At 38.1% G+C, this 23,570-nt stretch overlaps 1 protein-coding gene across 7 annotated transcripts in view; it reads left to right on the top strand.

Moving 5' to 3' along the window:
* The window catches only part of LOC126335339 (protein Mpv17-like), a 288,508-nt gene that overhangs the window by 151,536 nt on the left and 113,402 nt on the right, over nucleotides 1–23,570 (top strand). For all 7 annotated transcript variants that reach the window (XR_007564861.1, XM_049998508.1, XM_049998510.1 and 4 more), the window contains one exon: nucleotides 11,747–11,969. Coding sequence is in view for 6 of the 7 variants with exons in the window: in XM_049998508.1 (XP_049854465.1) it covers nucleotides 11,763–11,969 (207 nt within the window). In the remaining variant the exon portion in view is untranslated. The remainder of the gene's footprint in view (nucleotides 1–11,746; nucleotides 11,970–23,570) is intronic.

Genomic DNA, 23,570 nt, shown 5'->3' with positions numbered 1-23,570 from the left:
GTTTCATCTTCCATGACCCTCATTGCTTCTAAGTTCCAAAAACATATCAGAATATCATTTGTTGGTGCTCCTGTCTCCAAACTGATGTTGTTCACCATCACAAGGTTTCCTGTGGTGAGTGCCCCTTTTAAGAATGCAACTTAGAGTGGAAAGTATCAGTACAATGGGTGATGTAAGTCAAACTGAAGGGGAATCTTTAATAATTTTCCAGTAACAATCTGCTCCAAAAACTATCTCAGTGGGAAGACTTTCCATTTAGCCTTTTAGTTCACTAACTAAATTATCTGAATGTGTACCATATTTCTTATATCAGAAGGTACTATTGAATTTGCAGCAAACAAGTGTAAGCTTTCAAATTCAGTCATCTTTCAAATGCAGCCACAGATGTCATTGAATTTGTTCAGGTCTCCTTTCATGAAATTCAGTGACACCCATCAGGCCCTTAAACTGTGGCCAGTATTTCAATGGGACTAACAAATAAGTCAATCTTCTGTAGTTCTAAACCCAGCTCATCAATAAGGAAATTGGAAATTAAGCTTGACTGATTCCTGCTATCCAGAACACAGCAAGTAAGTCTGCTTAATCAAGCAGGTCCACTATCCCAAACTTGAGCTGTCTAAAGATCATAAAATGAAATGAACGTACAACAATTTGTGGCAGAAGTAGTGGTAAATTGTAGAAGATGAAGTTGAGCTAGCTGACAACTTGCACCTATAACATGACACCTTGTATTTCTAGCAGTTTTTAGCTTTGTGTTCTCAGTTTGGAAACAGAAAAGGACCATTATTTCTATTTAAACTTTCTATCATGATGGAATTTAGAAGTGCAGTCACATTATAAGGTGAAATTATAAATAAATTAGCCTCTGGATGGGAAAATGGTCTTGGATTTCTTTATTATGCTGTTATAAAGAAACTGGAGATCATTTTTGCAGCCAGAGGATAATTTATTTATAATTTCAACAATTATCTTGCTTTAACTTCTTGAAATGCTGTAGGCTGTCAATCACTATGTTACAATCTTGGTCCCAGTGAGTGCAGGCTTTAAAAAACACACATTATCATTGTACTTCTTTTTTTTTTAAGTTACTGTGAAGTCTTAGCTTGCTTTGAATTCATATAGAGTGTTGCTGCAGTGGGTGTAAAAATAAACAAAACAAACATTCTCCATAAATTTTTTGTACAGTAAGACCACCATGAACTACTTTTCCCAAAAATTTCAGTAATTTCAATAGATCTCCATTTTGACTGTGCAGTTCTTCTAACATGACTGACACATTTAAGCAGGAAATAATTGTAGAATTTTTGGACTGAGAACTTTATTGTATGCTATGATGTCTTCTCCTGGAGCATGCTATGCTTGAATATATTGTTTATATTCCAGGACTGTGTAGTTCACTATTTCAGTTGTTTCTGACTGTACAGTCTTGGTGCAAATAAAGTATGCCTGTATAATGTAGTTACTATCTTCATAACATTACAATAAAATTTTATATTTTCTCATACATTTTAGCTGTTGTAGGTATTTATCTTCTGACTATTTCAATTCATCTCCCAGATACCCTCAGAGCAAAACATGTTTGTTTCCTATAGAAAGTGACTGGTTTTTATTACTGATCGGAGCAAATCACTTGCAAAAGTGAGACCACATTTTGACATCTCCAGCAAATGACTCAAGCTTAATGGCAGGTAGTTTGCCAGTGTGGAGTACAGTGGGTTCTGTGAATACTGTAGGTGCAGTGATATGGACAGCAGCAGTTGCAAGGGACTGCAGTCTGATGATTGACTGATCTGGCCATGTACCATTAGCCGACATGGCCTTGCTGTGCTGGTACTGCAAATGGCTGAAAGTAAGAGGAAACTGCAGCCATCTCCCCACCCCCACTCCTAAGGTCGTACAGCTGTAATGTATGACGTAATGTTGATGGCAGCCCTTTGGGTAAAATATTCTGGAGATAGAATAGTCCTGTACTCGAGGGTATCATCATTGAGAAAACAAAACCTGCATTTTAAGGGTAGGAGTGTGGATTATTAGACCACTTAATTGATTACGTAGGTAGGTCAGGGAATTCTAAAAATGGGAATTTTTTGGTTGGAGTGGGAATTAGTGAAGTGTGATGGTAGGAGTAGGAGTAGGACTAATGAGAATTAGAAAATAGGAATTTGAAAATATGAATATGGGTAAACTACTCTGAAAAGCATGGTAAATTCATTATCATAAGCAAGACAGACATGAAGCCAACAACCACCACATTTGTTCTAATCTCACAAGAGAACAAACTTCACTATAAAGTCTAGAAAACAATTTATTATAATAGGTACACTAGCCACAGAATGGCTCAAAATAGCAGTCTGGTAACATATATATTGAGGTGAACTTGTGACTGAGACCTGACTAGGCCTGTCTCCAAAAACTGTCAGCTGGCCAGTAGAGTCCTCCGACAAGAGGCTACGAGTGCATCCGTGAGTAAAGGGCTCTGACAGTTGTCAAATGTCTAGCTGCATCTGCCAACATCCATCACCCCTTTGTGGGACAGAGCATTGCTGATAACCAGGGCAATTTGTGGGTGACCACAAAGTGGAGATGGCGCCCACATCCATAGAGAACCTGGAGATGAGAGCAGCAAGCAACCTCTGGTCTGTGGAAACCTGGGGATACAGGCAAAAGTGGCTGGCCCAAGGAGGGTACTGATTCCTCCCACCTCAGGTGACAGAACTGCCAATGGGCATTCCAAGACGGGATTCATGGTGATGTCCTGTGGTGGTGTGGAAGGTGGAGGTGACACTTCTGCAGACTGAAGCTGCTCCTGTGACATGTGACATAGAACCACTGATCAGTAGGCACTCGGGCTGGAGCACCACTAGAGCTGCTGCCAGAGGCTATGGAGTCCTGGGCTCTTTGGGCAGAGGTGGTGTGACAAGTGGAAGAGGTGGCCTGAACCCTCATGGGTAGGCGACACCCAGCAACTGGGGTACCCACAATGGTGATGTTGTGACCAGGACAGGGGGTAGGTGATTACCTGGATGCAGATCCGATTTCTATGGTGCTCGACCTCCTGGTCTCCTGCCTGCAGGGTGTAGATGCCACAGCTATTTCGGTGCATGACAACTGCTGGTAGCCAGTGGGGGTACTGACCAAAACCTCACACCCAATCTGCTGTCCCCACTGTAAAACCTGCTAAGCCAGAATGTAGTGGTGGGTGATATCCAGGATGGAGGAAATGGAGCAGTATCCTTGACTGGCATCCATGGAGGAGCTCTGCTGCACTATGGGAACCAATAGGAGTTCTGGTAGGCTGTCAAAGAAAAAAAAAATTTAAAGCCCCTTCAGTGGGGCACTCCTGCAGGTATTTTTCATACATGTTTTAAAGGTGTGAACCATGCGCTTGTCCTTCTTGTTACAATGTGGGTGAAAGGTATGGGAGCAACCATGAACATGGCAAATGCTTGACCTCACACAGAAATCAGGAAATTCCTGAGACAGGAAGTGGGTTCCATTGTCAGAAACAAGAGTAACTGGAAGACCTTTTACAGAAAAAAATTTGGAGAGTGCTTGAATAGTGACACTGATAGTGGCCAAGTTGCACCAGAGCATGCATGGAAAATGCAAAAATGTCTCAGTGAGAATCAGCCAGAACACATTCAGAAACGGACCTGTAAAATCAACAGAGATGCATTATTGGGGCCCGGTTACTGTAGACCATGGAGCCACCTGTTGACTAGCACATTGGGGACATGTAGCAACCAAGTGCTCCAGCTCTTGGTCAATACCGGGCCATTAAACATTCCTGCGAGTCAAGGTTTTGGTGCAGCAAGCACCCCAGTGCCCATCATATAACATTTGTAAAACCTCCCTGCACAAACTCTGGGAATGACCACCTGGGAAGCTGAGGTATCTGTGGAGATGACTAGGGCCCCACCTAATACTGAGAGTTGATGGCAGAAGACAAAGTAGTTGCAGTTGAGCGATCCAGAGGCTGAGAAGACCAAACTGTTGGATGAGGCAGACTACCTTGCTCGAGGATGGGGTCGACCACTGATGCCTTGATGGCTCAGGAACTAGTGATCTAAGACTGCCTACTTGCTTGGTGGGAGGAGACATCAAAATGAAAACACACAAGCTCTTCCTGATCTAACACAGGGTCTGGGCCAACAAGCAGCTGGGGTAAGTTGTCCACATTGGCGTGGTGACTTGTGGATGAAAATAAAAGTCATGCTTGTATTTGGGGAGAAACAACACCCCCTGCAGCAACCTGTGGACTGCCTTATTGGAGACCCTATTAGACTGACTAAATAATAAAATTAAGGACTTATGGTCCATAATTAGTTGGAATTTGGGGCCATACATGAAAACTTCAGATTTGGTGACCACATACACAATGGCTAGAGCTTCCTTCTTGACCTTAGAGTACTGTACCTGTGCTGGACTGAGAGTTTTGGGTGCAAAAGCCAGTGTACACTTTGAGACATCTGGATTCCAATGGACAAGGACCATACCCACACCATTTGCAAGGCATCTGTAACCAAAATCAGTGGTTTGTAGGGATCAAAGGTAGGAGAATGCCTGTTTGCACGCTGGACACCAGACAAAGGGAGCACCTTTGAATAGAAGAATATGCTGTGGGTGCACAGTGGTGAACACCCTGAATAAACCAGTGGTAATAGGCAATTTTACCTAAAAGAGTGTGCAGTGCACACGATGTCAAGGATTGTGGCAGATCCATAATGGCCCTGACAAGTCTGTCCTTGGGTTGGATGCCCCTTGCTTTGATATGACCCAGATACTCAAGAGATGATTGGAAAAATGTGGACTTCTGCAGATTACAATGCATATCCATGTCCCAAAGTTTTTGAAAGACAACTCAGAGACTGTTCAAGTGGGCACTCCTAGTACATCCTGTAACAACAATGTCTTCCATGTAGCTGAAGGAGTACAGAATATTGGATGTTACCTGTTCCAAATAGTTGGTAGTGATATAACGGAATGGTGTGTTAATGACCATGATATGCTTGGACCCATAAACCAAGGATAATATGCTTCAGGAAGATCAAGTTTGGAGAAGACTGACCCATTGCTAAGTGTGTGAACAGTTTGTCATGATGTGGCAATGAGCATGTGTCGACCATGGACTGTAAATTCATGGTGGCTTAAAATAACTGCAAAGGCTTAATTTGATAGAAGGACTGTGGTCCATTCACAGGAGGAAATGAGAGCTGAAACCCTAAGAGAGATGAGCCAGTCCAGCTCCACCTTGACTTGATAGTGGAGGGCCAGGCAAATCTATCTAGCACAAAAAAAGGTAGGACAAGTCAATTGCTTCAAGATTGTTTGGGCTTGAAAGAGTGTGGCACACCCTAGGCGTTCTGCAAAGGTATCTTGAAATTCTGAGCACAGTGATTCCAGAGATAGGGGACCTTGGCAGATGCCAACTGTATGCAGTCCATTACCATAACACCAAAGATGTAAAAGGCATAAAAATTGAAAAACTTCACTGAACTAGCATCAGAAGACAATAAAGTTAATAGCTCAAGTCACTGATTTGTTGGTGACTTCCACCATGAATCTGTAAACAATGTGATTCGCTGTTTACTCTAGCCCCTGAGGCTAATGCTTGTCATTTAACAATGACAAGCATTCTGTCCAGCTGAGTAGCAGACTACCACACTGTGTGGTTTTTTCCTGGAACAACAGATGGCCAATGCTGGGGTCAATCTGATCTGTCATGTGTGAAGTAACATAATGCACATGACGGCAACAGGGAGCAGCTGGTGGATTGCTGTACATGCACTGTGCAGGAGCCGCTGGGTCAGCCCGTGTGCACCACCATGATGTCATCCTCACCTGAACATAGTGGACACAGTTGGGCCACTCTGTACTGCCATGACATTGCACTGGGCTTCCAGTGGCTGACCCACAGCTAATTAAACTTCATACGACTGGACAACTGATAAAACATCTTTGAGGGAGGGGTTCTCTTACAGGAAGGCCACTGCTGGATTTCCTTATCTGGGCAGAGCAAATAATATTATCGTGAGCCATAATGTCCGCATATGACTTGTAAGTGACAAAGTGACAATTTCAACATGTTATGGAGGGTCACAGTGCAGGCTGACATGGTTGCTTCTTGCATTGGTAAAATTCAACCCTAGCAGCCATTATATGCCTGCAGCAGTGATTATAGGAAGATAAAAGTGAACATAAGGTGTCAAACGACAACACCTATACAAGGTAGGAGAAATCAATGACAAAATCAGTGCACGAGATACCTCCACATCCATAACATAGCTACTCTTCATCAATGTGTTCTAATCACACAAGAGAACATGACAGGATGACTGGCAGAACAAACTTAAGTGTAAAAAAGAACTTATTATAATAAATACACTAGCCATGGAGTGTCTCACAGTAAAAATCTGATAACATGTATGAGGTGTGACCAAAAAGTAATGGGAATTTTTATTTTTCGTAAAGAATCTTTATTTATTCATAAGCATCAACTTTGTCTCCTTCAGAGTAATGCCCCCTCAGATATTATACACTTGTGCCAGCAGTTTTTTCAGTATCAGAAACACTTCTGGAACTACTTTTCATCGTGGTGTTCAGCTCCAGCAATTCTGTTTTTATCCCATCAATGGGGGCAAAATGACATCCTTTCATGGTTCTTTTTAGCTTTACGAACATAAAGAAGTCACAGAGGACCATGTCCACTGAATACGTTGGTTGAAGCAACACAATGGTTTTATTTTTTTGCTGAAAAATCATGAACAACCATTGAGGTGTGAGTGGGAGCATTATCGTGATTTAATTTTCACATGTGTTTTGCCATAATTCTGATCATTTTCTTTAGATCATTTCATGTAAACGATGCGTAACTTCCAGGTAGTATTCATTTTAGACAGTACGACCATAAAGCAGGAACTCATGATCCACAGTTGTACCATAATTGAAGAAAACAGTGAGATTAACCTTTACTTGTGATTGAACTTGTCAAATATTTTTTGTTGTTGTCTTTTCAGACAGTTTCCATTGTGCTGCTTGGGCCCTGGTTTTGTCAACCTGTCCATATATCCTTGTTTTGTCATCTGGTCTAATCTTATTTAGATGTTTTGGATTGTTATCAACTTCATTCAGGAATTCCTGAGCATCGTCTATGTGACATTGTTTTTGATCAGAAATCATATGTTTTTATTCAACTTTGCTACTATATGTTTCATGAAAAAAAAAAAAAAAAAAAAACAAAAAGACACTGCTTGGTGTGAGACAGATGATATTCTGACATCATCAGCAATCTCTCTGATGGTGATCTAGAGATTTTCCAGAACCATTTTCTTTACGTCTTCCACATTGTCATCAGTAATTATTGTACTAGGCTGCCCAGATGGTCGTCGCCTTCAATGTCTTCGTATCCCTCTTTGAAACGCTTATACCACTTGCAAACTCTTGTCTTACTGGCAGCAGATTCGCCAAAAGCCACAGTCAACATTTCAAACTTTCTCAATACCAGAACCCTTAAGAAATCCGAACTGTGAGTTTGACAGTATGTTATTTGAGATAAGATGGTTATAAAGCCGATTGTACATTACTTTTTCTAAAATTTTTGAGAATGCTGGCAAAAGTGAAATTGGATGGAAATTTGATGCTATTTCTTTATCTCCCTTCGTAAACAGTGGCTTAACTTCAGCATATTTCAACCATTCAGGAAATATTCCAGTGTTAAAAAAACTGGTTACACAAATACTTTAATCTACATCTACATTTATACTCTCCAAGCCACCCAATGGTGTGTGGCAGAGGGCACTTTACATGCCACTCTCATTACCTCCCTTTCCTGTTCCAGTCGCGTATGGTATGCGGGAAGAACGACTGTCGGAAAGCCTCTGTCCACACTCGAATCTCTCTAATTTTACATTCATGATCTCCTTGTGAGGTATAAGTAGGGGAAGCAATATATTCGATACCTCATTCAGAAATTCACTGTCTTGAAACCTGGACAGCAGGCTACACCTTGATGCAGAGTGCCTCTCTTGCAGAGTCTGCCACTTGAGTTTGCTAAACATCTCTGTAACGCTATCACGCTTACCAAATAACCCTGTGACGAAACGCATCGTTCTTCTTTGGATCTTCTCTATCTCCTCTGTCAACCCAACCTGGTACGGATTCCACACTGCTGAGCAATACTCAAGTATAGGTCGAACGAGTGTTTTGTAAGCCACCTCCTTTGTTGATGGACTACATTTTCTAAGGACTCTCCCAATGAATCTCAACCTGGCACCCGCCTTACCAACAATTAATTTTATATGATCATTCCACTTCAAATCGTTCCGTACTCATACTCCCAGATATTTTACAGAAGTAACTGCTACCAGTGTTTGTTCCGCTGTCATTTAATCATACAATAAAGGATCCTTCTTTCTATGTATTTGCAATACATTACAGTTGTCTATGTTAAGGATCAGTTGCCACTCCCTGCACCAAGTGCCTGTCTGCTGTAAATCTTCCTGTATTTTGCTAATGGTGCAGCTTCTCTGTATACTACAGCATCATCCGCAAAAAGCCGCATGGAACTTCTGACACTATCTACTTGGTCATTTATATATATATTGTGAAAAGCAATGGTCCCATAACACTCCCCTGTAGCACGCCAGAGGTGACTTTAACGCCCGTAGACGTCTCTCCATTGAGAACAACATGCTGTGTTCTGTTTGCTAAAAACTCTTGAATCCAGCCACACAGCTGGTCTGATATTCCGTTGGCTCTTACTTTGTTTATCAGGCAACAGTGCAGAACTGTATCAAACGCCTTCCGGAAGTCAAGAAAATAGCATCTACCTGGGAGCCTGTATCTAATATTTTCTGGGTCTCATGAACAAATAAAGTGAGTTGGGTCTCACACGATAGCTGTTTCCAGAATCCATGTTAATTCCAACAGAGTAGATTCTGGGTTTCCAGAAATGACATGATACGTGAGCAAAAAACATGTTCTAAAATTCTACAACAGATCGATGTCAGAGTTATAGGCTTATAGTTTTGTGCATCTGCTCGACGATCCTTCTTGAAAACTGGAACTACCTGTGGTCTTTTCCAGTCATTTGGAACCTTCCATTCCTCCAGGGACTTGCAGTACATGGCTGTTAGAAGGGGGGCAAGTTCTTTCGCGTACTCTGTGTAGAATTGAATTGGTATCCCGTCACGTCCAATGGATTTTCTACTGTTGAGTGATTTCAGTAGCTTTTCTATTCCTTGGCCACTTATTTTGAAGTCATCCATTTTTTTATTCATGCGAGGATTTAGAGAAGGAACTGCAGTGTGGTCTTCCTCTATGAAACAGCTTTGGGAAAAGGTGTTTAGTATTTCAGCTTTACGCTTTTCATCCTCTCTTCCAATGCCATTATCATCCCAGAGTGTCTGGATATGCTGTTTCGATCCACTTACTGATTTAACTTAAGACCAGAACTTCCTAGGATTTTCTGTAAAGTCGGTACATAGAATTTTACTTTCAAACTCACTGAACTCTTGACGCATAGCCCTCCTTACACCAACTTTGACATTGTTTAGCTTCTGCTTGTCTGAGAGGTTTTGGCTGTATTTACATTTGCAGTGAAGCTCTCTTTGCTTTGGCAGTAGGTTCCTAACTTTGTTGTTGAACCATGGTGGGTTTTTGCCATCGCTCACAGTTTTACTCAGCACGTATCTGTTTATAACGCATTTTACAATTGCCTTGAACTTTTTCCATAAACACTCAACATTGACAGTGTTGTAACAGAAATTTTCGTTTTGATCTGTTAGGTAGTCCGAAATCTGCCTCCTATTACTCTTGATAAACAGATAAACCTTCCTCCCTTTTTTTATATTCCGATTTACTTCCATATTCAGGGATGCTGCAATGGCCTTATGATCACTGATTCTCTGTTCTGCGCTTACAGAGTCTAAAAGTTTGGGTCTGTTTGTTATTAGTAGGTCCAAGATGTTATCTCCACGGTTACTTAACTCAGAATCACATTTTTAAATTGACTCTATGATATTTCATCATACCCACTAGATGTTTTCAGTTTTAAAGATTTTATGGTGGACATTATTTCTGCTGGGGTAGTGAGGGTCAAATTCATATTATGGAAGTTACTTGAAATGTCTGGTCTAAGGTATTCCATACCAGCATCTACAGAACCTGACAACCCCATCTTTTCGGTAACAGTTATAAAATATTTGTTAAAAAGTTCTGCAACACTATACACATCTGTCACCAATGTATCATTTACTCTTAATGCTATTTGTCCCTCTTCATGTCTTGTTGTACCAGTCTCCTCCTTCACTATATCCCATATTGTCTTTATTTTGTTATCTGATATGACTATCTTTTCCTTGTAATATATTTGCTTTGATGTCCGTTTTACAGTCTTTTTCATATTTTGTCATAGTTTCAGAAGCAGCATTATGCAGTGTTGGAGTAAAGGAGGGGTAAAGAATTTAGTAGAAAATAAATTGGTTGCTTTGAGGGATGAAATAGTGAAAGAAGCAGAGGATGATATAGAAAAAATAAATAAATAAATAAATAAATAAATAAATAAATAAAAATAAAAACAAGGCATAGTAGAAATTCTTAGATAACTCGGGTGATACTGAATTTAGCTGATACTAAGCAAAGAAGGGAAAGCTGATAGGTGGAAGGAATATATAGAGTATCTATATAAGGGAAACAAACTTGGGAATAATGTTTTAGAAAGAGAAGAGGAAGTTAGTGAAGATGAGAAAAATTTGACAGAGCACTGAAACCTCTTAAGTAGAAATAAGACCACTGGAATAGACAGAATTTCGATAGAATTATACAGAAACTTTGGAGAGCAAGCCGTGATGGGTCTTTTAGTTGTAAAACAATATACTTCCATCTACACAGACATCAACACACTGTACTTTCTCTGGACCACAACAAGTGTGAAAACAAAATCAACTGTTTTACCATATGAAATTTACTAACAGGTCAGCCCATTTACATTGCAGAAGACAGCCCTTATTCTTTCTTGGAACTTACCATCTAACTTGGGTGATAATCCAAAAAACATCAAATGTTTTTTTTCAAATTTTGTTTTGTAACTCAATTCCTGCTTAAAGTCCTTGGGAGCAGTACTTGATTAAATTGGCAGTTTATAAAACTCATTTTACAATTTATTAGTTGATTACACTTTTTCCAGTGTATATTTTCTACACTCTATTTTTAAAGCATTGTTTAATATTTTGAATTTGCTTTGGATTATTGATAATTTGTAATTCTGTTTATGAAACTGGGTAATATATTTTGCCATTCAGTTTGTTGTATGGCCACATAACAAATGAGTGTGTGGGCTTTAATGTTCCTTTTGTTGGATGGCATAAATAATGGATAATGAAGCTGAGTGATAGTCAATATTAGTTTGTGAAATTTCTATTGAGCTGTAGCAACCATTCATAGATGTTATTTTCCACATTTTGATGTAGCTTTATTTGTATACACTCCAACCGAGAAAAGCTCAATGCATCTGTTATATCCTGTGTTGGCAGCATTGTATGCTGCTCTAATACTATGTGTTTCGGAGTAACATCTGACCAGTGATCCATCAGCTCTTTGGATGTGCATCATTACCAGAAACCATTTATATTCTTGGGCTACTTACTGTTATTTTTGAACAGACTGATATTTAAAATGTTTCATTAGTTGAGAAATGTTTTAATAAAATTTTCTAACTTAATACTTTTGTCATGCAATATTATTTCAGGAATCTAAAAACAACCATGAAAAGTGCACGAGGTCTTTCAAGATTGTATAAAGTGTATCATGATTTACTCACAAAACATCCTGTCAAAGTTCAGTCAGTACAGACAGCAATACTCTGTGGCACTGGAGACATAATTGCGCAGACTGCTATTGAAAAGAAGAAGTTCAGCGAATTTGATGCAAAAAGATTTGCTTCATTTTTTGCATTTGGAGGAATCTTTGTTGTAAGTTGTTTAGTATTGATATTAAAGAGAGGGATGCAGTCATTCAAAAACAATATTTTTACTATATTGCACATATATTTTTGGATTTAGTCTCTAGTATCAGAATTCTTTCAAACTGCTTGACACTTCCTTTATTACTATTACTTTATGATTGATTCTGTTTTATTCACCAGCCATGGCTGGGCAGACAGCATCGAGTTTACAATAAAATGAATACAGTATTGCATTTTGAACTATGGTATGAAAATGGACACTATAAAACCTAAATTTAAGAACTAAAATACAATTACTTTACAATAATATGAAGATAAGTATTAGAACATAGCAGAGTAAAACAGCAGAGTTGCTGTTGATTTCATTGGCACTGACTTGCAGCTCATGTAGATAGTGCTCGGTCACCAGAAAAGTATTCTTCATTGCTGTATGAAGGTTGCTCTATACTCTGGTAATGACTGAATATCCTTCCATAGAGCATTAAATAATTTTATGGACACCATAGAGAAGCTGTTGTGTGTCTTAGTTAAACAACATCTTGGCCTGACTGTACTGTCTTTATAGCAAATGCTGTGTTGGTGAACTTCATTTCTCTTTCTGTAGGTCTCATATGTCTTTGTGTGAACAAGGCAATTGAAAATATACTGGCTGACAACAATCAGAACTCCCAGTCTGGTAAAAATATGTTTACAATGACCAGCTCCTTTGCATGAGCTAATGATCCTCATTGTTTTCTTTTGCAATGAAAGTACATTCTTTCATGTTTCAGAATGCCCCCACGGTAACAGTCCATAGATGATGTTGCTGTGGAACATTGCATAGTATGCATTTAGTAGCTACTGCTGTGATATTACTCAAGACATGTTCTATTATAAACTCATCATATGTAGTTAGTATACTTCTCCATATTTCCATCAGACCCACAGTAATCACTGTTCAAACTTTCATCTTATTTCCAATTACCAGCATAGATTAGATGGCTCATCAGCACATGGATTATCACATACCACAGTACAGAATGAAATTTCCTAACCCATAATGTCATCATAATCATCATTTCCAAATAATATTATAGTACAGTGGAGCCTCACTTAATGAGCACCTCCCATAACATGCAAAATAGATTGTAAGAAAATGATTTGCGTAGCAAGTGATATTTCCTATGAGTGATGACGATTTAGTGTGATGCCACCAGCTGTTCGGACATTATAAGGGAAATGTTCAACAATATGAATACCTTCTATTGTCAGCAACAGCATATGAACTGTATCCTTAGTACGTACTGCAGTCTGGGTTTAGCGCTCTTTCTGCCACCATCTTAGTGCAGCTTGTGATCACACAGTTTTCTAAACTTGTGTTCACACAGTGTTTTCTTGTGTGCAGAGTTTTTTCATAGACATGTCCCTGAAGATAAAACTGCAAGAAGGTGACCACAAATAAAATGACTTTAGAAATGAAACATGTGTCAAGCAATTGGCATTTCGAAAATCAAACTGCTGCTTGTTTACCATTCAGAAACTCCATGATCTGTCAATAAGTTAAAGCCTGAAATAGAAAGTTAAATGTGTTGTGGAGGTCCAACAACAAGGCTTATGTGACACGTGATCTTTTTTTGTGATTGTATCAATGAAGTGTTTGGTCCTTCCATGAAAAAATATTTGCTTGTGATGAACCTGCCACTCCATGTCTTACTTGTTATGGACAATGCTCCTGCCCATTCTCCAGGCCTACAACACCACCTCCTTGAAGAATTTCAATTCATCAAGATCCAATTTCTGCCTCCCCACACCCCTCCGTTACTCCAGCGTATGGGCCAGCTGATTATTTCTAAAAGCTCTACACTACAGCACTTTTTGAACTTGCTTTGTGTTGACTGAAGCTACCAATCTTACTCTGAGAGAGTTTTGGAATTATCAGTTCAACATCATTGCCTGTGTCAAGATGATTGAAAATATGTGGGAAGGGATTGCCAAGAGAACTCTCACATCTGCTTGGAAGAAGCTTTGGCAGGAGTGTGTTGTCGAATGTGACTTGGGGCATTTGAGTCAGTACCTATGGATCGTATAGTCAAAGATTGTGTCATTGGCCGAGAGCAAGGGACTAGAAGTAGATAATAATGATATCGATGAGCTTGTGGAAGACCACAGCCAAGAATGACCACCAAAGACCTTCTGGTTCAAAATGGTTCAAATGGCTCTAAGCACTATGGAACTTAACATCTGAGGTCATCAGTCCCCTAAACTCAGAAGTACTTAAACCTAACTAGCTTAAGAACATTACACATCCATGCCCACGGCAGGATTCAAACCTGTGACCGTAGCAGCCTCATGGTTCTGGACTGAAGTGCCTAGAACCGCTTGGCCACCGCAGCCGACAGACCTTCTGGAGTTGCAGTGTGTTTCACAGCAGGAAGTTGTAGAGAGGAGTTTTTCAGAGGAGGAGGAGGAGGAGGAGGAGGAGGAGGACTCCGTAACAGCAGTCAGCAATTTTATGGCACAATAAGAGAAATACTGAAAGTGTGGGACGCATTTGCATCATTCATTGAAAATCATCACCCCCAATAAAACAGTGGCTATGCTCACTATAAGTTTATTTGATGATAACGCTATGTTTCATTTTCACCAAGTGCTGAGGCATTGTCAGAAACAAATTACTATAGATAACTTCCTAGTAAAAAAGAATTGGTATGTATCATGAATAAGGCAGTACATAATACTGTATGTATAATTTTCTTTCAATAAGTGGCATGAATAAGATAAAATTTTAGTACTTTTTCTGCATGGAATGCATTATTGCGTTTTACATTATACAGGATAAATTGTTTCGCTTAACGAGTGTTTCACACTGTGAGTAAGATTCTGGAACAAATTATGCTTGCTATGTGAGTTTCCACTGTGTATTCTATAATTCATCAATAACTCATCATATCTCAAAGAAAATCCCTATCTGTCATCATCACAGTGTACATAAATCTGCTTCTCCACATTATTATCAATTTTTCAAATTTCAGCATAAATGCAGATCCTAATGTCTCAACATTATAAAATATTCTGACTATACTGTATCAGTTTTCAAATCATAACCATCCAGAAAATGTTCAATACCTTCAGAAATGACAAATGTAATTTGCAGCAAATTTGAAACATTAATTCACTTCACACATAAAGTTGCACACATAAAACATAATTCTCACCTGTTATAGCTGATAAAGATTATGTAAGTAATCTGAAAAATAATATGCTCACTCTAATTATCTTTCACAGTAAAATGTACTTCAGACTATAGACAAATGTTCTTTAGGTTTGAAATTTGCAGCTTATTATTCTCCTTTTATAACAAATATTTACCAGTGCTCTCACTACAAAAGTTATATTCAATTGCTGGCCGTAGATGTTGAAAATGACAATAGTAAACCAACAAATCTGACATCCTTTTTTCTAGTCCCCGGATATTTCCAAAATTAATGTTTAAGCAACTTTTGTGATATCAAATAGCACAGCAATTCAAAGTACAGCTAATGTAAAAATGTTCCTCCTCAAAGATAGTCAAAATATACCTCCCCAAAATGCAAGATAACTTTTTCACTATATAAGCACAAATGTAAATAAATATTTCTATCATTGCAGTTTAAAGTACCTTTGGTGTAGCCGCATTGCAAAATTTCTCAGATTTAATCTGTTGGATACAAACTTCATTTCAAAACCATACATGATTTTTGGAAAAACAATAAACAAGCTTCTCATCACTACTGCTGTGTAATGGCACCTGAAATGTTGTAGTATATCTACGTCTAATATCTATTGGAGGAGGATAGCATGACAGTTGAAGATAAGTTGAGAGATTTACAGAATAGTTAGAGGCTGACTGTAGCTCTGGAAATCGAAATCCACATCATCTCGGGACTCTGTACTCGGCAGACACATTGTATACAAATGAAAATACTCTCTCGCACGTGCGAATGCACAAAAAACACAAAAACACACACGCACACACACACACACACACACACACACACACACACACACACACACACACACAAATATATTTGTTTGGAATAGGTTGGTTGATTTTAAATAATTTTTAGTGTTACTGTACAGTACATAGGTACTCATCAGTTTCATATTATACAAACTGAGAACATTTCTAGATTACCTTAGTACAGCCATGGATCTAGGTGGGTGGGGGTGGGGGTATTGGGGGGGGGGGGGGGGGGGAGCAGACTGGAGTGTCTCCCCTGGGTGGCAATTTTAGGGACACTAAATTCATATGTTTGTGAAGCAAAAAAAAATTGTTTCAGAAAGCACCTACCATCTAATGCATGATATTGTTCTATCATTTATTCGTTTGATTTTGAAATGCAAGCCAATTGGTTTTTGAATACATCCTAAGTTGATCTCTGAACATATCCTAAATTGATTTTTGAACACGTGCATAGTGTATGTGATGTCTCTGCTAGAGGAAACCCTGTCATATCTTGAAAAAAAAATAGTAGTTCCCCCAGACAAATGGGGATGGGGCTACATGAGATGAGCGGAATAACCCAAATGGTTGAACATCAAGTGATAATCACTATTTGTTTATGTAGCTGATTGGATGTACAAATAATTACTTTATTATAATTATTAGTGAAATCAACATTGTGGCATTGCAGGTTCGCCTTGATGCAAAACACTTTCGTTATTTATTTTTGTATTCCAAAACTAGTTTCAACTACAAATATTGCCATTGTCAGTGGGTTCTTTGATTCTAAAACATGCACAAATAGCATACTTATAAAACATTGTCAAACATTATTACATTTGCATCCTTTAGATTCAAAGGACCCACTGATGATGGCAATATTTGTCATTGAACATAGTTTGGGAGTAAGTAAATAAATAACAAAAGTGTTTTGAATCAAGGTGGATGTACAATCTTATATTGCTGGTTTTGTATGCAAATACAGACCAATGAAAGTGTTTCAAGATAAAATCATATTAGCGAAACCCAAAGATGTAAACTATCATAGAGGAAATGAATGATTAAGAGGAATAACTGCCAAGAAGTATTACATATTATATCATATTATTGATGTAATAGCCTCAAAATGACATGAAATGTATCCAAAGAAATGAAATTCTCACAAAGTTTTTGCCGGAATGTTACGCTACTAAGTACACTAAAATAAAAAGGGCTTTTTTGATATTAATATAAAAGACATATATTATACATAAACAAAACAAAAAATGATCGTGATTTTGTATGTAAGACCTATTCATTTATATTTTTAGGTAGTAAAGAGCAAATGATGAGTGTGCCAGAAAAAAGATTGTGGTCTCAAAACAGAAAAAAAGAGTAGAAGAATTAAATAAATCAGCTTCTAAGATGAGAAAATGGTTTTATGAAGCAAGTGCATCATTAAGCTCCACTGATACTTCCGATACTACAGTTTCAGGTATTTTGAAAAAATCTTGTAATTTGACTGAACAGTCAAAGCTTAAAGGCTCCGATGATGGTAAACAGTCTACATCATCAGTATTATCTCAGCAGGAAGGTGGTGTTGAACTGTCATGTAATGAATTATTGCAGTTCAGTAACAAAAACAAAATTACTGATTTAATGGAGTCACATACTTGGCTGGACCACAAAAAAATTACAGATCAACAAAGGCTATTCTTCAGCAAACAAGCTGTATTATTAAATGTTAAACATCCAAATAAGATAAAATCTGAATGCAACATTATACATTTGACACATAACATATAGTTCAGAACAATGACAAATAAGAAAAATATTAGAAGATCCTGTCTTGTTAACTCGAAAACAAAAAATGCAATTTAGTGCACTGCCTGCAAACTGTAAGCCAGCAGTTGTATATCAGCTTTGTGTACAGAGGAACTCATTGATTGGAAGAAGGCTTCAGAAGCATCAAAAATACATAAGAATGTTTTATCAAATGGAAAACCCATCTGCAGCAAATTAAATCATTTCAATGCATTAATCGTGACACTGACTCATTAATTCACTCTGATAAAGAAAAATAGGGACATATTCTACATGTAGAAATGAACGCTGTCATGTATCTTGCCACAAACTGATTTTCTTTTTGAGTTGATCTTGCTGAAAAATTTCCTCAGCTTAGTCAAGGAACCATGAACCGTGGATCTTGCCATAAGTGGGGTGGCTAGTGTGCCTTAGTGATACATCTGTACCATAGGTATGACCACAGTGGAGGGGGGGGGGGGGGGTATCTGCTGAGAATTCACGCAGATGTGTCGTTCCTGAAGAGAGGCAGCAGCCTTTTCAGTATTTGCAGGGACAACAGTCTGGATGATTACTGATCTGACCTTGATCAACTAAAATGGCCTTGCTGTGATGGTACTGTGAGTGGCTGAAAGCAAGGGGAAACTACAGCTATAATTTTTCCTGAGGACATGCAGCTCTACTGTATGGTTAAATGATGACAGGTAATATGTTCTGGAGGTAAAATATTCCCCAGTTTGGATCTCTAGGCAGGGACTACTCAGGAGGATGTCGTCATCAGGAGAAGCAAAACTGGTGTTCCACAGACCAGAGTGTGGAATTTTAGATCCCTTAATTGGGCAGGTGGGTTAGAAAATTTAAAAAGGGGAATGGCTAGGTGGAAGTAAGATATAGTGGGAATTAGGGAAGTTTGGTGACAGGAGGATCAGGACTTCTGGCCAAGTGAATGCAGATTTAAAAATACCAGGTCAAATAGGGATATGCAGTAGTGGGTTTAATAATGAGTAAGAAAATAGGAATGCGGGTGAACTACTATGAACAGCATAGTGAACACATTATCATTGCCAAGATAGACACAAAGCCCACACCTACTGCAGTACTACAACTACCTCTGTAGAGATTGAACAAATTTATGATGAGAGAAAAGAAATTATTCACATAGTTAAAGGACACAAAAATTTAATAGTGATCGGGGCTGGAATTTAAAAGTAGAAAAAGCAAGAGAAGGAAAAATATGGACTGCAGAAAAGGCATGAAAGAGGAAGGAAGCCAACTGATAGAATTTTTTACAGAGCATAATTTAATCATCACTAACACTTGGTTTAAGACTCATAAAATAAGGTTGTGTGCGTGTAGGAGACCTGGAGACACCGGAAGGTTTCAGATTGATCATATGATGGTTAGACAGAGATATAAGAACCAGAATTTAAATTGTAAGGCATTTAAAAGGATAGATGTGGATTCTCACCACAATTTATTGGTTATGAACTGCAGATTAGAATTGAAGAAACTAGTAAAATATATGAAGTTAAGGTGAGGGGACCTGGGTAAGTTTAAAGAACCAGATGATGTTGAGAGTTTCAGAGGGAGCATTAGGCAACAGTTGACTAGAATGTGGGAAAGGGTTACAGTAGAAGATGAATGGATAGCTTTAAAAGATGAGATAGTGAAGGTGGCAGACGATCAAATAGGTAAAAAGACAAGGACCATTGTAAATCCTTGGATAACACGAGATTTTGAATGTAATTGATGAAAGGAGAAAATTTAAAAATGTAGTAAATGAAGCAGATGAAATGGAATACAAACATTTAAAAAATGAGATTGACAGGAAGTGCAAAATCACTAAGCAGGAATGGCTACAGTACAAATGTAAGGATTTAGATGCATATTTCACTTGGGGAAAGACAGATACTCCCTACTGAAATAATAGAACACCTTTGGTGAAAGGAGAAGAAACTGTATGGATATTAACAGCTCAGATGATAAACCAGTTCTAAGCAAAGAAGGGAAAGCTGAAAGGTGGAAGGAGTATATAGATTGCCTATACAAGGAAGATGAACTTGAAAGCAATATTATAGAAAGGGAAGTGGACATAGATGAAAATGAGATGGGAGATGTGATACAGGAAGAAAAAATTGACAAAGCTCTGGAAGATCAAAGTCAAAACAATGTCCTGGAGGTAGACGATATTTTCTCAAAAATACTGATAGCCTTGGGAGAGCCAGCCATGATAAAACTCTTCTATCTGGTGTGCAAAATACCCTCAGACCTCAAGAAGAGTGTAGTAATTCCAAGTCCAAGAGGGCAGCTGCTGATAGGTGTGAATATTACTGAATTATCAGTTTAATAAGCCATGGTTGTGAAATTACTAACACAATTTTTTATAGAAGAATGGAAAATCTGGTGAGAGCTGACCTTAGGGAAGATTAATTTGGATTTTGGAGAAATATAGGACCATGTAAGGCAATACTGACCCAATGGCTTATCTCAGAATATAGGTTAAGAAAAGACCAAGCCACATTTATAGCATTTGTAGACTTAGAGAAAGATTTTGATGATTTTGACTGGAATATCCTCTCAGAAATCCGGAAGGTAGCAGGGGAAAAATACAGGGAGTGAAAGGCTATTTACAACTTGTACAGAAACCAGATGGTAGGTATAAGAGTCTAGGGGCATGAAAGGGAGGCAGTGGTTGAAAAGGGAATTAGGCTGTGTTGTAGACTGTTACATTATTCAAGATGTACTTGAACAAGCAGTAAAGGAAACAAAAGTAAAATTGGGAGTAAATGTTCAAGGACAAGAAATAAAAATGTTGAGGTTTGCTGATGACATTGGACATTGGAATTCTGTCAGAGAGCAAAGGACTCTGATGAGCAGTTGAACAGAATGGACAGTGACTTAAAAGCAAGATAAAAGATGAACATCAACAAAACCAAAACAAGGATAATGGAATGTAGTCAAAATAAGTCAGGTGATGCTAAGATGATTAGACTAGAGAACAAGTCACTTAAAGTAGCAGATGAGTTTTGCTGTTTAAGAGGCAAAATAGATTATGTTGGCCGATATAGAGAGGATATATAATGTAGAGTGACAATGGCAAGAAAAGTATTTCTGAAGAAAAGAAATTTGTTTACATCGAATGTAGTTCTAAGTGTCAGGAAGTCTTTTATGAAAGTATTTATCAGGAGTGTAGCCATGTATGGTTGTGAAGCAGTGCTACAGAAGAATGTTGAAAATTAGATGGGTAGATCAAATACCTAATGAGGAGATTCTGAGTAGAATTGGGAAGACAGGAAATTTGTGGCACAACATGGCCAAAAGAAGGCATCAGTTGACAGGACATATCCTGAGACATCAAGGGATCACCAGTTTAGTATGGAGGGAAGTTTGGGGGTAAAAACCATAGAGTGAGACCAAGAGGTGAATACAGTAAGCAGATTCAGAAACATGTTGGTTACAGTGATTAGCCGGAGATGAAGAGGCTCGCACAGGATAGAGTAACATGGAGGGCTGCATCACTAATCTTTAGACAGAAGGCCACAACAACAACAACAGTCCAGGAAATTTTCTTAATTTGCTAACTCTGCTCACCGAATACAATCCTACTCTCAACTACCAGTTAAACCACATAAAAAAGGGCAGGTATCCTATTTGTTGAAGACAACACAAAATGAAATAATTGCTAAAAAGTTCAAAATATGTTTATCCATGAGACCAAGGAGATCAGCTATTTTACCATTGTGTTTGACTGTACTCCAGATGTATCTCACACTGAACAAATGAGCCATGTGATGCATTATATAAAAATAACAGGAACTGAATGTGAAATAAAGGAAAGATTTATTGGTAAAAGCTTTATTGATTTTATAGAAGGTGACGGAAAGACTGGAGAATATATCACACAGCAAATTCCAGAAAACTAGAAGCTGATGTTTTGGATGTTGGATGTGCAGAAATATTGTGGACAGTCTTAGATAACGGATCTAATATCCAGTGTTGTGGAAATGAACGAGTTGGCAGAGTGTATACTGTCTCTAACACACTCTTTAAATCTTGTGGATATTTAGCCTCTTCATGTCCAGAAGCAGTTAGCTTATTTGGGATTGTACAAAAACCCAATTTAAAAGGAAGTAGCAAGGTGGACAGCTAAACACCAGAAGATGTTAAGACTGTGGAAGGAATTGAAGAATCTCGCTTGTCACAGAATCTAAGTATGAAGCTGGCCATCTGCTACAAACGGTGATGGATTTTATATTTATCCTCAACAATTTGGGCTAGTGTTGTTCAAGAAATTAACAGAGTGAACTTTGACGTACAGAAAGAGGACATTATTGTTTCACATTCTGTAGTGCTAATGCAAGGTTTTCTTCAGATCTTGCAAAAAATGACAGAAAAACCAATAGAACATTGGATAAAAGAAGCTGCAACTATATCAAAAAAAGTTGGAAATCAATGGAAATCAAGTCAGCCCCTAAAAGCAAATGAACTTCCAGAAAAAAAGACAACACACCAAAAGCCATGAGGTTGAATCAAGTACACTAGCTCTGACTGAGCTATTTTCCAAAGATATAGAAGTAGTATTTGACAAAATTTTAATGCAGCTGGAAAGAAGGGTAGAGAGTGAAAAGGATCTACATGAAAATTTCATCTCCCTCAGTGGCCACCCATTTTTAAATGTATCGACTGAGGATCTGCAGAAAAATGGAGCTGATCTTCCATGAAAATATTCAAAAGACTTGAATGCAGATGGTTTTTGCCAGGAACTTGTTGCATTCAAAAATCTGGTAACCAAAAGTAATGAAAAATCAAGGAGATGTGACCTGTTGCAACATGTGTTCAACCATGACTTGCAAAAAGTGTTTCCTGATGTTCATATAACTTGAAGGATATACTGCACATTACTAATGACATCTGTAGGCTGTGAGTGAAGCTTCAACAAACTGAAAACAATTAAAAACTATATGTGTTCAACAGTGAGACAGAAACATCTGTCTATCCCCATGGGTAGCCACTGAAAATAAAACTGCCTTTGAGATGAGCTTTGATGAGCTAATAGATTATTTTGCAGAAAGGAAAGCACAATGTGTAAAACTGTAGCAAGATTAGAGAGAGAAAAAGTACTGGGAGCTAAGGATTAAAGAAATGTGTACTGTCTTGCTTCTCTGTTGTCTTTACTGGTTGTTTGTTTCCTATATCTATTTTTATGTCACACACGAGAAAAGTTATTAGCTAATAGGTAATAAAGAGTGCAAATTTATTGAAGGTTTCTTATTCTCCTAGTCACAAATTTTTTTTGAATAATTTGTTTCCAGTGCTCAAGGAGAGGGAGTGCCACTATCATGTTTCGATCCAGGTTTGGAAAAATCGTAGATCTGGGGCTGCCTGGTATCATTACTAGTTTTGTCACTCTCTTAAGTGAATAAACATTTTTAATCCTCCTTACATTTGAAATAAAATTTCCGTTTATAGTTTAAGCTGAGAACTCCCAGTGCTTTTGTCGTAATTTGCTTTATATATATCTGTTATTACTTAGGGTTTACTTAAAAATTTGTTTTTACTTTCCTTTTCATATATTTTAACTTCATTAAGTGCTTCTACTTCTATTTCAGCTAAAATTTATGTAATTTTTGGATGCAACATCGGTGCAATATGCAGTTTCATTTGTGAAATGTGTAACAGTTTGTTGACAAACATCCACTACTGTCAGTCTCTTTACATTAAAAATTACATTTTCAGTATCTTATGACACTGTATTATTTTCAATAATACAAGTGTTTTCATCATTACTTGACTGATCTAATGCTACTTTTAAAAAATCAGATTACATGTGTTGTGACTCTACCCTGAGATTCGTTTTTAGTGCTG

Source organism: Schistocerca gregaria, chromosome 2, assembly GCF_023897955.1.
Source record: "Schistocerca gregaria isolate iqSchGreg1 chromosome 2, iqSchGreg1.2, whole genome shotgun sequence".
Taxonomy (NCBI): Eukaryota; Metazoa; Arthropoda; class Insecta; order Orthoptera; family Acrididae; genus Schistocerca; species Schistocerca gregaria.
This window is presented reverse-complemented; position numbering and strand designations above follow the sequence as displayed.